Raw genomic sequence first — 19,362 nt, forward strand, 5'->3', positions numbered from 1 at the left:
TGCAGTCCTGGGTGAGTTAATGCTGAGATTTAAAAGAAAAAACTGAATTATTGGCTATGTTACCAAGGCGCAATTTGCAGGGGGGGAACATATGGTACTAACATAAACACCATTTAGAACGGCGTATATAATTACTCAAAACAAAAATAAGGCCACCTAGGTGCAGAAGTGGGATAATAATAGTTAATAGCAGTAGCACCTTTTAAACACCTTGTCTCCAGTGAAAAATCTTTTGTATTGAAGGGTGCAGAAAGGCCCCAAATCAACAAAGGTGGAAAACGTAGGTGGCAAGTGAAGAGTCTTCCACAATAACCAAACATCCAAAGCCGAAAAATGTATGTCCACATGAGTAGGTGTTTGAGTACCTGTTGTTCCTACTTGTTCACCAAAAAAAGGTAATAAACACAAATAGATTGTTTGGGGGGGAAATTGTCCCAGCTATTTTTGTCATAAAAAAATTACATGGCAGATGGCTGAAACTCTAACACACAGTTTACAATGCTGCAACAACAATGTTGTAAAACACTTCCCTTGTAGGTCCAGTTCTGTTGAACTAAACATCACTATGGTGAGCTTATTATTATCTCATTAAAAGGACGAGACGACAATTGCAAGAAGAGCATCTACAATACTTCTTTGGATCCTAGATGACAGCTGCTAAGCTGATAACTTATATTTGGTAGTAGTGTTGATGTAATCCACACAAAGGCTACTGCAACCTGTCTTTCCCACCTCTGCACTTCTTATTCACATGAACAATCATTACACCTGGAATAAGATTTATGATATTCCTTTAATCACTCCTGAAATCTCCTGAATTCATTTTCCTGCAACAGTTACCTATAAAAATTGAATATATGATGCTTTAGTTATGGTTTGGAAGTCAACATGATGGTCATCTTCACTTTATTTTTATTTATTTTTTCACTTTCTTAGTAGCAGCAAATTATGCATAAACAGAGATAATCTCTCTTTAGCAGTACAGTTACTCAAAACATTACATTCATGACTTTTGGTAAAGTCACTAAAATATTATTAAACTTCCAGCCTGGTCTATACAGAATAAGGTGCAAATCAAACCGTCATATCCCAAATGGACAAACTCTACCAATTCTAATCACAGGTAAAGGACCATATTTTTCATGCTAGCATTTGTAAAAAAACAAAAACGAATGTGAAATCTATGTGCAAATAAAAAAAAACTTAGCATAGCAAGAAGTAGTAGAAGAGATTATCTTCCAGTTGTATTTTTTTAAAATAAAACACATACAGACAGGGCCATTCAACCACACAAAAAAGTAATCTCTGTACAGTTTGACTCTGCAACTCTACAGTGCTATGTGCACAGACCAATATTGTTCATCTCAATCCTGTGGTATGCAGTGTCTTATTATCTGGGACAACTGACATTTTATATACTGTACATCGTAATGTTCTACAGTACAAACATCATTCTTGTTAGCAGCTTTGCAACCTAGGATAGGATAGTGTTCTAGAACATCATGGGCACATGAAAGTGCAGGGCCACCCCTGAATTAGTCTCCTTTCCTTCAGTTCACCACTTCATATTTCAAATTTCACAAAGCACAGAAAAATGCCTGTTCTATGACTGTGAGCAGCTCTGCACTTTACATAGCAAATGTAAAGTAAAATGGAGCACCGACAACCAGCCAAAGATGAAACTGGAAATGTATCTTTGGCCTCTTCCACTTTTTATTTTTCACTCCTCTTGAAACTGCTGTTGTCCTTGGGGTAAAAACAATAGCCCCTTCATCCTTCTATGTTGCCCACCTCTGCTACAATGTGTTCTAGAGAAGGACAACTGTGACCCTTGGAAGAGGTATAACTACACACTGCACTTTTACAGCACTTTGATATTACATTAACTGCTATGGCTCCATCCCATGGAATCCTTGGTTTCATAGTATGGTGATGTTCTTAGAATTTTCTGCTAGGGAGCTGTAGTGCACTCCCTTGAACTGCAGCTTTAGAATTCACTGGCAAAGAGAAAAACTACAAATCCCAGCATCTCATAACGTGGAGTGATAAGAGTTAAAATGTATTAATTATTAATAGTATATTGTGAATTAACCCCAGGATCTACAAAAGGGTTGTTTCTAAACATAAAGGTCACTGTCAATAGTCCATCTAGGCTAAAAATAAAAAAGAGGAAGGCAAGTATTGCCTCTGTGTCTTTTTCTGTTCTTGTGTTATCTTCAAACCATGTACAATAGCCACAAAGAGTAGAATGTAGAAACAAAGCCATCTCTTATAGAGGACTAGATGTCCTTTTCCCATGCAATCTACTGCACAGTTACATAACTTGAGATAACAGCTGTTGACATCCAAACTGACAATTCACCAGTCTTAACTTTATATACAATAGCACTGTGAGTATTCATCAGCCTCTCCACCCTGACTTATAAACTGTCAGGTACTGTCCTGGGACACGTCTTCTGGGCAGACATTGGATAGCTGCAATACACAGTTGTTGCCAGAGTTTCCACTACATACATACAGAATTGTGGAAGCACCTCCACTGGCAGATAGCACCTATTTTTTCAATATTTACATGTATAAAATAGGAAGGCATATGTTGCCTCTGTATCTTCCTATCTATCTATCTATCTATCTATCTATCCATCCAAACAAAGGCCTGTACACTGTACATAGACAATACATTTTACTTCCTAGAATGATAAAGTCACTGACGTACAGATCTGAAGAAGTGTCTCTAAGACTGATCACTGAAAGTTCTGTGCCTCTGCAAGACGGTGTGGAGTTCTTGAATAAGATTTGCTGGAAGCTGCTTATCAGATTCCAACTGGATCTGACTGGCTTTGTTCTCACTCTTCTTTGGTGTCTTTGAATCTTTGTAGGGTCTTTGGTGCAAAGCAGCAACATCTTGATCCATGTCGTCCAAACATATCAGACTTCGGTGCTTTTTTCCACGGTTTCGGGTTTTTTCCTCCTTGCGTTCCAAGCACTGAGCGACCCGTAATGCTCTTTCCTTTAAACCCCTCTTGTCTTCTGTTAAGTCACTTTCAGATTTAAACTTTGAATTCTGAATAAAAGGGGACAGAAAATGAATGACATACAGAAAATAACTTTGAATAATTATCTATTACTCATTACTCTTAAAGCAAAAGTGGACATCAGTCTAGAGGGTTGTTAAGTGCAAAAGATTTCTAAGATCAGACTCTTTCATACAAGAAAGGCTTTCCCCCCCAATAATCTCAACATCAGACTCAGCTGTATTGTACTCCTAGCCCCAATTCCTATGTCACATTTTTCTAATGTGTAAGAAGAAGGGCAACCATTACTGTGTATTATTAATATGAATTTCCAATGTGCCTACAAAAATTAAATGGTCTGAAGAAAGACTCTTGTCCTTCAGGCTTCCAGCTTCAGTGACTGCACACACAAGGATGGACAGAGCAGGAAGATCAGTCAAAATATATGAGAGCAAAAAGTTGAATACTGAATACATTTACAAAATGGTAAAAGAAAAAGTGTCTCAGCTTCAGCAAGGTGATAAAAGAGAGAAACAGATTTTCCAGGTTATGCGCTTATTCTATCTCAAGGCAGTTCCCCATATGGCTCACACGGGTGTACAGGCAACCCTCTCCACCTTCTCCTAAGACACACCCCACACTCTCTACAAATTAACTGGAGCAGGGTAAGAGGAGGAGGAGTGGAAGCAGCCATGATGTCAACTGGCATTTGCAAATACTGTTTGGTAGTGATTTGGTCCTTCCCTCTCCTCCCAGCTTGGGAAGAGGAAGAAGCAGCAAAGTTGGGTTCCTGGCCAAAGTGATGGAGGAAAAGGTCCATCCTATTATGACAACAGGCAGCATGGGCACAAGTCCTGATGTTAGCAGGCTGTGGGATTGCTCCAGCCTCTAAGCCAACCTTAGTTTCCCAACCCAAAATCGGATGACCAAGAATTTGGTTAGGGAAAGAAGGATGTAAAGGTAGAGATTACAAAATGAAAGGATATGTAAAAGCTGGAGGGTTTTAGAAGGAACAGGCAAGAAGAAGGAAAGCAGATAGCAAAATCAGAGGAAAAGAATCGGGACATTCCAAAGTCAAGAGAAGTTTGTATCACCTTAATTATCATTCATCATGTACAAAAACTTTTTGTGAATTCCCAAACTGATAACTCCAAAATGAATTATATCCACATAGACAAACCATCTGTTGTGTCCCCATATGCTTTCAATGATTTCTAGTCATTGTGGATGGGTAAGTTAGGGCTATAAATTTTATCTTCTCCCTGCGTCACCTCAGAATAAAATTAACACTTATACTCAAAAGACATAACTGTACTCCTTGTGGGAGCTCAAGATTCATTTGGAAGACATGTATGTTGAAGAGACAATTCCCATCAGACTCTAAATGTCTGCTGGAATATGGTAGGAATATGTTGCTATGGTTCCAACCAATTTCTTCTTCCAGTCAAAAGGGGTTATAATGAAAACTTGTAACTATTATGTTCCAGAGAAGATTTTGTTTACCACTATGATGATAGTGGTAAATGAAATCTCATCTGGAACTTAACAGTTACAAATTTCCATTATGTTTATATTTCCGGAAGTGCCTTGGTTTGGGGGTGGGGGGGGGGAGCAGTAATACAGCACATGCCAAAAAGTGAAATTATGCTGATAGATTTGAGTTTTTCAAGTAGAATAGTTTTATTTTTATTCTAATGGATGATTTCCCACACCAGAAAAAACTTTTGCTTAAAAGAAATAAACTATGTCAAAAAAGTAAAACAATATTTCCGATGCAGTTACATAAAAACCACACATTCCCTAGTAAACATCAAAACATTATTATGAATTCAAAAATATATAGTGCAGATTTAATACAGAACTGATACAGAATACTTATATACTTCTTTGGTTTATAGATGACTTTTGAATTTTTTGACATAATTTAGAATGTGATGCCCATGAGTACATCCATATATGATAGTAATATTCACTGTTCTAATTAATGCTGGAATGTTATATACAGATAAAGACCAGGCATAGGCTAAAAGCCAAAGCTATCCTTTCCAGGGCCCAGAAGATGATTTGGCCCCTTCTGAGGGCAGGTAAAGAAGTCTACCCTCAGAGCAGGAGGTCAACCTTGAATCCTCCCTACCAGAAACATCTCCAGGCATTCCCTCACCAGTTGTAGAGTCTAGTGTCAGGATGGGAGAAGGTGAAGGATACTTTGTGTCTGGAGGAACCAAACTTTTCCTAGTCCATGGACATATATCCCCAACATAGAAGGTTCATTTACACCAGCCCTGCAATTGGTGTCAATAATTTCCTTACCATGTTTAAAATGAGAGGGAACTGGTTTTATAAACACTAACACCATCATGGAGATGAAAAAGAACAAGGTCTTTCTTCTGTTCTGCTAGGGTCATACTAGAAAGTCTTTGAATGTTTTTGATGCTTTGACACTAGAGTTCTCTACAGCAGGACAGTGGCAGGACTGCACCAGAAACTGTTGATCCTCACATTTAACCACGAACTTACCTCTGATGCGTTGACTTTAGCTTTTGGAATGGTTCCTTCTGGATGGATTGGTATTAAAGGTAAGCCTCCAATTTTTGGATTTTTTGTAATAGATTGCTTCCTCACCTTTCCATCTGGTGGACAGATATTACTATGCTGTGAAAGAAAATTTGTCTTGTGTTACAGAGATAATGGTTACAAATCACAAACCATTTAATTGACAATAGGAAACAAAATAGAAGATTTTAAGAATATGGGAACCAAAATAGGCTAACCTTAAAAGTTCTTTTAGGCACTCAGCAGTGAACATATGAAGAAGCCATGGAGTATAAATTGGCTAGCACTACCTCCAGATAATGAGGTAGACACTGGAAACATCCCCAGCTAACACATGATTTGTGTCAATCTTAAAGGGCTCCTGTATTTATATGGAGACATGTGCACAAGGCTCCTTCCATTAGGTTATGAACTCTGAGTGGTTCTGCATTTCCATTCCATGTGGAAGGATCCCACACACATACACTTATATGGGTGTAGGTCCTTTACTGATTAATTGGACACATGCACATTGTTGTCTTGAGCACACTTCTCTTTCACATTCATTCTCTCTCTCCATCAGCCCCTTTATAAGCTCATTATGGATTGCTGGTGCTTAATATCAAAAATAGCTTTAAAATGAAGAAAGCTGTAGGAGCTACAGGAATATTTGGTGTGTGGATTTACATATGTGCCTTGAAGCTGCCTGCAATTTTTGTGACCCTATGGATGAGGGGGAGGCGTTATTGATCTTCCACAGGTGTGCAGGGATGGTAGATTATCAGACCAGATTATCAGTGTGAGTCAAAGACAATGAATAAAAACAGTGAGACATCTAAAGGTGAAAAAATTGTAATAATGGACAATTCCAATTGCCCTCAAGTGAGCTAGTAAATGCACATTCCAGTCAGGAGAACAATTTCCAAATATCTAGATATCTTAAATGTACATTAGAGAATAAGTGGCCTTTTATTTACTGTATATACTTGACTATAGATTGACCTCATGCTTAAGTCGAGGGCATGTTTTGGGGGGGGAAATTATGGATTTTGATATGATCCATGGATAGTTTGAGGGTAAATCAATAATGAGCTTGTTTTGTTATGTTAGAGGGTAAAACATAGGGGTGTGTATCAAAAGATCTAAAGGATGAAGCAAAGGAAAATAATGCCAAAGAACTAACAAAATTCCAGCAGGCATAACTGTTGGTACTAACACTAAAGACTGGATAGATGTGAGAATAGAGGGGGAAATCAGTGCTTTCCGGACGGATTAGACTTTTGCCTTTCACCAGCAAATGGTTCCTTTTTAATAAGAGCCAAAGTATAGTACTTACACTGATCCATGGATAAACTGACTCAGATTTTTTGGGTCAATCTTTTCACTAAAATATATAGACTTATACATGAGTGTATACAGTAACCCTAAGTGTCTATCCAAAACATAGTGTTAAGGTGTGAGTGGTGCTGATCCAAATGAAAATAGTGACTGCAATGTTTTAAATTTAATAGATATTATGATCAGTGCTATTAAGTCAACAGTTGCCAAAGGCTTGAAAGGATGAAGTTTCTCAGCCTGAATGGTTAAAAAGAAACAGAAAAGGAAAGTGAAGATAGTCAAATCCACCCAAGTTATTCAAAACCACAGTAGGAAGTTTATAGAGAAACATTTATCACAAATTAGCATGATATAGGCAAATCCAAGAAGATACTAGTATAAGTAGAGTCAAAGAAGCTATTACAAAAAGATGGCTTCCTTTTGAAAACAAAATGTGTTCCCCAGACAAAGAAAAAAGGAAGGCATACTGTCAATATGTGTATTCATATGTGTATTTATGTATTTAGGAGTGTATACACACAGAGAGACGCACATTTTTTACACAATGAATTAGAATATTTAGAAGGCATAGGCTGCCAGTCTAGAGCTACATATTGCTGGTGTAATGACTGATTTATATTTCACATTATTGTCTCAAGAGTTTCAACCAATTTCCTTAGCTGTAGCCTGTGAACCTATTCATTTTGACACCACTTATGTTAATCCTCATGAAGTGTCCCCCCCATTCTATTTGATTGCGGTTGCCATAGAAATCCTTACAGTTTCTTCACTTAAGGAGCTGAATAGGAGATTGTTCTGAGAAGACTTGATTGTGACTGAGATTGAATTCATCCTAGTTCTATGGTCTACAAATAACAAAGGACTAAGAGTTCATAAGAAAGTTTGTTGATCCAAAAACAAGAGAACTGACCTATATCTATTTTGTATTAGTTACAAAGCTAAGGCAGAATGTTTTTTCCACTAATGTGTCAAACACGTCTGGTCAAATTTATGAAAAAAGGAATCCAGAGGAGGCTAGGAAGGAAGTCAAGCTATGAATAGTAGAGTATTGTGAAGTTTGGGGAAGGGAAGGAAGGAAGGAAGGAGAGACACAGATGGAAACAGAAGGTAGGATAGATTAGAAGTGTGGTAGGGAATTATCACATGGAGCCTTACCATGGTTAAAAACCCACTTACCATAGTGATTCAAACATGGTAAGCCCCAACTGTGATAATCCCTTGAGAAATATAGAAGGGTAGGAGGTATTAGGTTTTCGAATATGAAGTGACAGAAGAAAGAGTATTAAAGATGAGAAAGTGATAGATAGTGATGATGTAGAGATTGGACAGGAAATAATTTTGTAGAGGATTGAGGTTTAGGTGACAATGAATTGACATGAATTATATGATAATTCTATTATTATTATTATCATCATCCCACCTTCCTCCCAGTACAGGGACTTAAGGTGGCTTGATATGCGGACAATTGTAGTTAATGCATGGAGGTTTTATGTATTTGAACCGTGTTTTGAATAAAGATATTTAAAAAAATACGTCTGGCCAAATTTGTGTTGTACTTTTTATAATAAAATGGATTCTAGCTCAGGAAAACACGCTGTGTTAATTTTCAGGCACAAAATTCTGTTGCTTTAATACGCTGAAGGGCGTCATCATGGCATGCGAGTGCGTCAATGGCACCCGTCCTGCAGCACAGAAAGAACCCCCTTTGGAGGGCTTCTTTTTGCTCTGTGCGCAGGCTGCAGCGTGTGGTTGCCATGGCCTGCTTCCTGGGCAGAAAAAGGTGGTGTCTCGCAACCCCTTTCGAGCCCCTAAATTATACCTAAGAGTAATAAGAGGCATTGTTTTATTTATAATGGTTTCAATGTATAGATTTAAATTTTAATTGTATTTTGAAATGGTAGGGGTTTTTTGTTTGTTTAAAATTAATATTTGTTGAGGAGTGTACACAGAAATAGGCAAAGAAATACATAAACATACACAGCACATGCTTTAAAATTTAAATTTATTTTCAAGAGCCCACACCATTCCTTTTTATGAATAACATGAAGGAATAATACCTGTGCAAGAAAAATGCAGCTCAGCCATTCAAGCTGAGAATCCTGTCCATCACAACATAAATGCCTAGAAGAAACACATTAACATGAATCTAGTTCCAGTGAAACAACATACTGCATACACTATGTCCAATGGATTGTAACTAGGCTGCAGTTATCCAAATTTTGCCACAGTAAGTGCACAATTATTATCAAGAGGTAATGAAGCAACAATAAATATCGTGGGGTAGACATGGATTGAATTTAGATTTTCATTACTAAATACGTTTAGCAGATCAAACCATGAGTCAAACTTGACTCATGTTAACAACAAATTTGTTATTAACAACAGTTAGCAACAAAATTGCTGGAGTCAACCAATTTTTAATTCTAAAATCTCTTAAGGAAAGAAATGCAAAGAACCTGGTCTCAAATATTTTCTTAGATATAATTCTCCATAGGAAAATTATTCTCTTTCATCCTAAACTATCTCACTATGTGATGCTGAAGCTAAACTGGGGGGAAATAGATTATCAAACACATGAATGTTTGTCTACATATGAAAACCCCAGAATCCAATAGAAAGAATTGTTCATTTTCACAAAATGATGTGTGTGACCGAGTTCACATACTTGAAAATACCACATGATTTCTAGTCATTTAGACTTTCCTGAACAGCAATCTTTCATCAAGGAAATACTGATCAGTTTATCAGTGTTACACTTTCTCATTTATTTTTTCCCTAAAAAAACAATCCTTATAACCTTTGGTTTCCAAATATAAATGTGTAGTCAGGATGGTGGGGTGTGTATATTCTGCTTACTTACCAGTGATACTTCTCAGAGTATAATGTTAGACCCCAACTGCAAACAGAAAAACAAATCACAAAGCAATGAAGAATGTTAGGAAATTCTGACTTTACAAATAAACTTAACAAAACTAAAGTTAGTAGTTTAGTTAATATTCTGTAAGACAAATCAGATCAAAAGATCATCCAAAGCAATGTACTATTACCCCTGACTAGGGACTTGATTTATTTTTATTATTTCCTCAGAGCAAGGAATGTAAGGTGTGTATAGCAGCTCATTTCCCTTCAGAGTAAGACCAAGTGAGGAGAATTGTCACCACGGTATACTTGGTTGAGGCGATCTGATGTTTCAGTACTTGACTGCTTCTCTTAATAAGTCCAGTGTGCTTCACAGAATGAGAAGGATGCTAGGATGGTGTGGGGCTCAAATACAAAGTGTTTTTTCTATGTTTTTCATACACTGGTTTTGTTCTAACTTTGTTCAAAGTTTTGCTCAAAACATCATGTGCAAAAATATCTGTGCATGCATGGGTTAGGAACACAAATCTTTGTTTATTTTGCTCCTGCTTGCAAGAAAGAAAGAAAAGGTTCTACTGATGGTGAGTTTAAGATGTTTTGGACATTTTGCAATTATATGCAAAATATTGGTTGGTTACTTTTTAAAATGGATAGCCTCAATGTACATGAGTGAGAAAATGTGTAACTATACTTTATATCTCAAAGATGTGCATAAAAATAAAATGAGATAAAAATTACAGATCACAAACCCATTTCGTACCATAGTTTCAAACAGTGGTTTGGACAAATGTGGGTTTCACAAAAATGATGGCACTGATGTAATAGTAGTAACCACAGTGGTCCCAAAAGTTAAGAAGGAAAAAGAAAAGCAAATAGAGGAATTCCCACACAAGCAAAATGGAGATTGTAAGGCTAGAGAGTTAGGTGAGAAGTAGATCTGCACAGATCCAAACATGCATTTGTCCAAACCACATTTAGAAAAGGCATTGTTTTCTTCTCCTCTGGCTTTGAATTTGAAACAAAGAAGACTAAACTGATGTTTTACATTTACAGCCTTGAAAATCTATCCATCACTAGATCAAGTAGGATGCTCTGAGACAATATGAACATATAATTAAGATGACTCACGAAAGAAACCACTCTAAAATTATGAAAGATCAATTAAAAAAATACAGAAGAAACAAACAGCACAAAGGACTGTGTGTGTATGCACCTCCAAGTTGCCTGTCAACTTATGATGATCCCTTGAATTTCACAGGATTTTCTTATGCAAGAAATAACGAGAGGTGATTTTGCCAGGTCTTTCCTCTGAAATATAGCCTACAGCAGCTGGTATTTGTTGGGAGTCTACCACTCAAGAAGCAACCAGGGCTGACCCCGCTTACTTTCCAAGATCATACAGAAACTGCCACCTTTAGGGTATTTAGGCCCTATGCAAAGGACTACCTTTACACAAACAATAATTAACCTTACAGAGTTATGATTTAATGCAGAAGAATGGATGGATATAGATTAGCTTTTCATTGGGCTGCTAAAAACTTATACCCCTCTGTCATCAGGAAAGCAACACTGCTGGTGAAACAGACACAGTAATTTTCTTGCCGTCTTTCTTACTTTGTTGGTGGCTTCAGTTTCTTCTTCACTCCAAGATAACATTTTAGCGATTGGACTGGCAACACTTTCTCAGGCTTATTACTCTGTTAAGTTAAAAAATGACCAATTAGTGGAAAAGGCATGTACAAACAGAAAGACAACAGAAAAGCATCCAAATCTGCTTATCTTTTCAATGTTCTGTTTCATAAAACCATTTAATCCCAGATTATTTCCTCTTTCTGTTAGTATAATAAGCAATAGTTAGACCCTGAGCTGCAGCTGAAACCTTCTGTAATGACAACTTCACCAGTGCTATTATTATCATTATCACCACTATGAAAGGCACTTGCAAAGACAGATAATTTCACCCGAGTGATAACTGCCAATGAATAAACAAGATCTACTTGAAATCATGCTAAACTTTTGACTTGTAACAGGGAAGTGGTAGATATTATCTGACCGCTCACCACAAATGATGTAAACAGTACTCACAATTATTGTCATTCTCAACAATGGGTATCTCAATACCTCTCAATATATCATGCATGTTTTTGAACATTTTTAAATGATTTTTTTCAAGTTTCAGAGCATTTTGTTCCAGAAAAAATATGGTGTTTTGCAGCAAATACTTTTTTGAGCGCACACACACACACACACACACACACACACGTAAATAATTTTTCTGGCATCAAAACTAGCACCTTTTTTCCAGGAAACAGCAACAACAGGAAACAGCACTGATGTAATGATTCCACTTCATATGTCCAAAGCAATTTTACAGCCTTTTCAAATAATCCTTATTTCTTTAAGGTTTGAACGGCATAAATAATAAATTCCAAGAATACAACATTTCTGGTATTAACCTCCCCCACCAAACCACGGAAAGACTAATAAGCAAATAAAACATTAGAGAGAAGTGACCAGTGGGGTCCTACAGGGGTCTGTCCTAGGCCCAGTGCTATTCAACATCTTTATCAATGACTTGGATGACAGAACTGGGGGCATACTCATCAAATTTGCAGATGAACCAAACTAGGAGGAGTAGCTAATACCCCTGAGGACAGGATCAAAATTCAAAATGACCTGAATAGACTAGAAAGCTGGGCCAAAGCTAACAAAATGAAATTCAACATGGAGAAATGTAAGGTACTGCACTTAGGGCGGAAAAAATGAAATGCACAGATATAGGATGGGTGACACCTGGCTGAATGAAACTACGTGTGAAAGGGATCTAGGAGTCCAAGTAGACCACAAGTTGAACATGAATCAACAGTGCAACGTGGCAGCTAAAAAGGCCAAGGCAATTTTAGGCTGCATCAATAAAAGTATAGTGTCTAGATCAAGGGAAGTAATAGTGCCACCATATTCTGCTCTGGTCAGGCCCCACCTGGAATATTGTGTCCAGTTCTGGACACCACAATTTAAAAAGGATGTGGAGAAACTGGAGTATGTCCAAAGGAGAGCGACTAAAATGGTGAAGGGTCTGGAAACCATGCCCTACAAGGAACGACTTAGGGAACTGGGGATGTTCAACCTGGAGAAGAGAAGGTTAAGAGGTGATATGATAGCCCTGTTTAAATATTTGAAGGGATGTCATATTGAGGAGGGAGCAAGCTTGTTTTCTGTTGCTCCAGAGACTAGGACTCAGAACAATGGATGCAAGCTACAGCAAAAGAGATTCCACTTCAACATTAGGAGGAACTTCCTGACAGTAAGAGTTGTCCAACAGTGGAACACACTCCCTCGGAGTGTAGTGGAATCTTGCTCCTTGGAGGTCTTTAAACATAGGCTGAATGGCTATCTGTCGAGGATGCTTTGATTTGGATTTCCTGCATGGCAGGGGGTTGGACTGGATGGCCCTTGTGGTCTCTTCGAACTCTATTATTCTATGATTCTATGTGTTTGCTTGTGTGTAACCTTACTGGGATATTTTCTCTGTGTGGAGAAAGGGGCAGTGGAATTCCAGTGTTGGTTCTGGGTTAACATCTTGTATGCTATTTCCTGGATATCTGCAGATAATATCTGCATTGTGCTTCTAACTATCTTTTAAAAGGTGAAAGCAAGTGGAAGCCAGGTTCAACTTGCAGCTGGTACAAACTACAACTGGTGTCTGTATGCAGGGAATAGAAATGTTGGAAAGGCCAATGTTTTACTGTGAGGCAAATTCATGTACTGGGAGAAATCTGAACACTGGCTTGTTTTTAAGGATATGAAAATCAATTTCTCCATCATAAACCAGTATTCAGCATTAGTTCTGGAGGTGAATCATATCTACTGGGAAACTAGAAAAGATGATCCCAATTCAATGACGCCCCCAGAAATTCTTTTAACCACAACACTGTAATATCATCATGCTCAGGTGTGTTGCATTCTGTGCATTTTAGGCAAACGTAATTCACCTTGCAATTCAAAGATATAGTTGTGTTAGTCTGTAGAATCAGTAGGTAGAGAGATCTTGTAGCACCTTTGAGACTAAATGAAAGAAATAAATTGGCAGCATGAGCTTTCGTAGATTCCAGCCTACTTCCTTAGAATGCATCTGAGAAACTAGACTGAAGTCTATGAAAGCTCATGCTGCCAATTTATTTCTTTCAAGTTAGCCTCAAAGGTGCTACAAGATCTCTCTACATACTCACTTTAGAATTGTCTTTTCACTTCGCATTCTGTAGCTAATTGGCTTTATGATATTTCAAGAATGATTCCTAACCCAATTCTGCTGCAGTAATAAAATGCCCCATTCATGCAAAAGAAATGTACTTATTAATCTGGCTACGCACAAGTGAACAAGTTTTTTAAATGATAAGCTTAGCAGCACAATACAGCATTTTCAGGCAATTAATGTAATATTGGGCATAATAGAATAAACATAATATCTTTGCTGACATCATCTGTTTTGGATGGTTTACACCAGAGTGTTTGAAAGCAGCTATTAATTACTGGGGATGAATTGGGGGAGAGAGAAAAGAACTGGAGAAAAATTATTCCGGCAAAATCTAGCCATGATCCTCGGTGTTTCAAAAATAATACCTGGAAATAATGCAATGCTGCAGCATGCCTTAAACCTTCAGGACAGAAGACGACAGAAACAGAAAGAAAATTTAAAAAGGAATGCTGATGTCTTAAATATATAAATTCAATGTTATTGAATTAAATTTTATATGTTAAATTCTGTTCTACATTTAAACCTCTACAGCTTAGGTTCAGGCTCTTAAGACGGATGGTATTTCCCCATACAACCCTGGCTGGGCCCTGAGGTCCTTAAGTGTGGCTCTTCTTTCACTCCTACCACCTTCACAAATATAGCTAGTGGGGACATGAGATAGAGCTTTCTTGGTGGATGCCCCTGATCTGTGTGTTTCATTTTTTTAATGCTATTAATTATTTAATTCTGTTTTAATATTGGTCCTTTGTATGTTTTTAGTTATATTGTACTTTCTCTAATTTGTAAGCAACTTTGGGGAAGAGACAGGATGCTGCTGATGTTGATATAAAATTGGCCACATATACTAAGGCTGCTAATGTTTGCTTATGCCACTCTCATATGCAAGAACAAAATAATTTCAAAAGTTGACATGTGTTATACACATCATAGAGTAGAACTAGATGACAATCTGCTAGTAATGTCACCAAAAAGGCTGTCCTGTGTTGAAATCTCCTCTTGGTAATACCCAGTCCACAACAGATTACCCAGGTATCCTGGCACCATCATTATATGCAAGATAAGCTGGTAATGTGGAATAGGAACAGAGAAATACATAACAGGACAATTTTTAAGGCAAGGTATAAATGACATCTGGGTTGCCTAAGTATATTATGTCCCCAAGGGTGTGTAGTTGAGAGGTGAAGTAGTGCACATGCACGTAACAGTCATACAACCTCATATGATTATAGCAGTAATATTCTTATATGTTCAAAATTGGAAAATTGACCATCTTCCTAGAGAAGAACAATGGATTGTTAAAATTTTGGAGTTGCCTGAAATGGATAAATTGGTGATGTTGATTAAAGAGAAATTGGTGGACAATTTTCTAAAAGTCTGAGAGTTATTTTTGCTGTATATGAAGAAAAAAGACAGGAATATCCTGGTTACAAACTTGGAGTATTGAAGAAACTTTAGGCCCAAACAGACGGGCCAAATTAAAGCAGCTTTGGGTCATGGGTCACTTTGGAAGTATGATGTTTAAATGATACATGCATCCTAAGAACCCGGAAGCTGCACCAAAGCCACGCTCCAGTCCTAAGGATTGGAAATGGAAAGTCAATTTTTGTTTGTTGCATTATTTAGGTTGTGTTCATGGTGTGTATAGTGTTACAGTTTTATATTTATAGTTTTAAAGGGGAGAGGGAGTTGGAGAGATTAGGGGGTGGGTATGGTTTAATTATTTTGGATAGGCTGGAAGTTTTTTTTTTAAAAAAATGCATATGTGTAGGGTTTGGAATTTATGTTAAGGTACGTTTTTCATTTTTGTATGTATCTGATTCTGTTTTAAAATTCTATGGTGGGATACATATTGGCAAAATGTAGCGTGGTGGCGGCAGCAGTAGGGTTAGGGAGCGCACACCATTCATATGCTCCCTAACCCTAGTACGTACTAGGGTTAGCCTAGTGCGTACTGGGAGCAAAAAAATGGCGGCACCCTATCTACATGGGCACCGCCATTTTGATGTGACAGACGCCTAGCGTCCGCATGTCCCGGCAACTTTGTGATGCTGCAAGTGCGCCATTGGTGCATTGTGACATCACAAAGGCGCCGTAAGAAGAACCTGCTTTTTGCAGGTTCTTTTTGCTCTGTGATGGAGCCGCGTGATTTGTCCACTACAGCTCCCTCGCGGAGCAAACCAGGGCAGTGGGAGACCGCCCTTTTTGAGCAGTCTGTATCCCGCCTATGAAAACATTTATAAAAAATATTTATGGATGTTCTTGTCTGGGTGCTGTGGGTGTAGATCTCTGAAGCTAAGCATTGTCAGCTCTGATTAACAGTTGGATGGGAGACTGCCAATGAATGCTAGGTGCTGTAGGCTATATTTCAGAGAATTTCTTGAGTATTTCTTGCCTAAGAAAACCCTATGCAATTCAAGGGGTTGCCATAAGTCAAAAGGCAACTTGAAGGCATGCACACACACAGGAATGTGGCCAGATGCTTCTGTGAATGACTGTGAACAGCAGCCTCAGAGGCTTTTCAGTAATTCATACTGGTGATAGTACTGGTGATGGTAATCTATAGTTCTGAAGATGGACGTATTATGCTATGCTGGCCAATACAGGACTGCCGCCAATATATGAATATTATACAACTAGAATATTTGGAAATGGAGTGGTTTTGTTTCTTCTTCTTTTTTCTTTTTAAAAAAGATTACTTCTTTTAACATACCCATTTATCTAGCATTTATGCGCATAAACACATTATCATAAAAAGGGAAACATTTCAGTAAAACAAAACAAAAAAGAATGCATGGGAACAGTTTACTGCTAAGCAATGTAAGGTTTAGGGCAACTTTAGATAAACACTTGCCAAAAATTAATTACGACTTCAAATCATGCCAATTTATAGTCACAAATGTGCCAATTTTAGATTATGCTACTAAAAAGAAATGATTGAAAAAAATGCTTAATGCCATCATTATACTAACATTATCCTGACCAGTGGTCCTGACTGTTTTTTAAAAAGTGTTTGTTTTTTTAAATAGTGGGGATGTGAGATAGAGCCATGGCTACCATAGGTTCTTTAACTTCCCAGAGGGGTTCAAATGGTCCTGTCTTTGCTGTTCTTCCCTCAGCAGGCAAATACTTTTTCTTATTAAAACAAAATTTTTAGAATTGAAGTTTTTTCCCAACAGGGTTTTGGAACTGAAGGTGCTATACAGGATGATCAGATGTCATAACAAAAAATAAGACTAGGTATCACATTCAAGAAAAATGTAGGGAATTACATAAGAAAAGCTAGAAACAATATCATAAATTCATTGAACATGGTTTGTTTACATAGTGATATGTGCTGTATTTTATTATGTACTCAACTGTATTTTTCTGATGAACTTTGCTAAAATGCCTTGTTGGCTTACAATATACTGACAGAACTCTGAAGATTTTCCTCCCTCTTTGGCTTCATCTCCACTGCAGAAATAATCCAGTTTGACACCGCTTTAAATGCCCTGGCTCAGTGCTATGGAATTCTGAACATTGTAGTTTTGTGCTATATTTAGCCTTCTCTGAGAGTTCTGATACTAGAACAAACTATGGTGGGATACAGACCACCCCTTTGGGGTGGCCTGCACCCGCCCCTTTCCCTGAGCGGCCACAGCAGCAGCCCCAGAGGCCTGGAAAGAGGTGTCCTTGGGGCTTCATGCCCCAAGGACACCCCGACAGCAGCAGGAAGAGAGAGAAAGGGCACCAGCATGTCACGGCTGCGCCATTTGGACACAGTGCGGCCATCATGTAGACAGGGCGCTGCCATATTGACATACGGAGGACGTACTAGGGTTAGGGAGCATCTGAATGGTGCGCACTCCCTAACCCTAGATTCGCTGCTGCCACACTACATTTTGGCGGTCTGTATCCCACCTACAAATCCCAAAATTCCACAGCATTGAGCCATGGCAATTAAAATGGTGTCAGGACTGAATTATTTCTCCAGTGTGAATGAGTCTTAGTCTCCTGTTTGATAGAAGCTACTGTATTTTCTTGACTATAAGTCGGCCCCAGATATAAATTGAGGGCAAGTTTTGGGGCCAGAATTTTGGATTTTGATATGATCTGTAGATAAATCCAGGGTAAAACTTAGGCGCATGTAATGAAGGATGTAAAGGACGAAGTAAAGGAAATGCCAAAGAACTTACAAAATTCCAGCAGGCATAACTATTTGTGCACATACTAAAGTCTGGATGGCTGAGAGAGTAGAAGGAGGTCAGTGGTTCCAGGGCAGATCAAACTCTTGCCTTTCACCATATAGTTGGTGCATGTGTGACCCAAAGTCCACACACAGAAGTTTTGTGTCAGGAACAAATGCCATTCATAGACATTCATAGAGTCATAGAGTTGGAAAAGACTGCAAGGGCTATCCAGTCCAACCTTCTTCTGCCATGCAGGAACTCTCAATCAAAGCATCCCCAACAGATGGCCATTCAGCCTCTGTTTAAAGACCTCCAAAGACAGTTCATGCAAGTTGGAGAAATCCTTCTCCCACACTGAAGCTGCAAACATGACAACAGCTGAGTTCTCTTTGAGAGGCTTTTAATTTTCCTTGTAGTATATACAGGTACTTACACCGACTGACAATGCTCCGCCACCATCCACTATACACCACACATTTGGAGCACTGGAACTCCTCCCTTATATACACAATCTCTAGCAGAGATTTTAGTGCAACCGCCAACTGGTGTGTTATACAGATTCCTGCCTCACATGTGCCATGACTGTGCCATATTGGAGCTTGATGCCCTCATGTCCTGCCTTTGTGTTATATCCCTGTGATTCAACATCCTTCAATATGTATACACATCATGGCTTCCTGTTGAACTCAGGCTATCTTTCACCCATGTTCTATATTGCAGCATCTAGGACATTTTCCTTCTAGATGCCATCCATCCTGAGACACACACACATTAAAATACAGTACAGTACTTACTCTGACCCATGGATAAGCTGACTGGGTTTTTTTTTTTACCTAAATTTATAGACTTATACAGTACATGAGTTTATACAGTATTTAGACTCACACTAAGAAGTTTATCACATGGGGCACTTACCACTGCCCAAACGTTGCTGAAGCGTTACCCAAATATTTCAGAAGTGCCAGAGGTGGGATCATCCGTCACACTTCTGAAGCACGACAGATGATCCCACTTCCAGCACTTCTGGAAAATTTGGTTAACGCTTCAGCAACGTTTGGGCAGCGGTAGGTGCCTCGTGTGATAAACTTCTAAGAGCAAAACAGGAGTGTAACCTTTTTTGGGTTTACTTGAAGCCTCCCTCCCCTCCCATTTCTCTCTGGCTGGTTGCTTGGTATGAGGGGAGGGAAGGGGGCTC

At 38.4% G+C, this 19,362-nt stretch overlaps 1 protein-coding gene across 4 annotated transcripts in view; it reads right to left on the reverse strand.

Annotated features, from left to right (window-relative positions):
- Positions 1 to 889: 889 nt before the first annotated feature.
- The window catches only part of ARAP2 (ArfGAP with RhoGAP domain, ankyrin repeat and PH domain 2), a 145,553-nt gene continuing 127,080 nt past the window's right edge, over positions 890 to 19,362 (reverse strand). For 3 of the 4 annotated variants that reach the window (XM_042470279.1, XM_042470280.1, XM_042470282.1), the window contains 5 exons: positions 11,358 to 11,440; positions 9,745 to 9,780; positions 8,942 to 9,005; positions 5,532 to 5,666; positions 890 to 3,064 (listed from right to left, as the gene is read on the reverse strand). In XM_042470279.1, coding sequence (XP_042326213.1) covers positions 2,735 to 3,064; positions 5,532 to 5,666; positions 8,942 to 9,005; positions 9,745 to 9,780; positions 11,358 to 11,440 — 648 coding nt within the window. In that variant the 3' untranslated portion in view covers positions 890 to 2,734. Of the gene's footprint in view, positions 3,065 to 5,531; positions 5,667 to 8,941; positions 9,006 to 9,744; positions 9,781 to 11,357; positions 11,441 to 19,362 lie in introns of those variants that run through there. The other variant, XR_006104250.1, reaches the window with a different exon arrangement.

This window comes from Sceloporus undulatus, chromosome 5 (assembly GCF_019175285.1).
Source record: "Sceloporus undulatus isolate JIND9_A2432 ecotype Alabama chromosome 5, SceUnd_v1.1, whole genome shotgun sequence".
NCBI lineage: Eukaryota > Metazoa > Chordata > Lepidosauria > Squamata > Phrynosomatidae > Sceloporus > Sceloporus undulatus.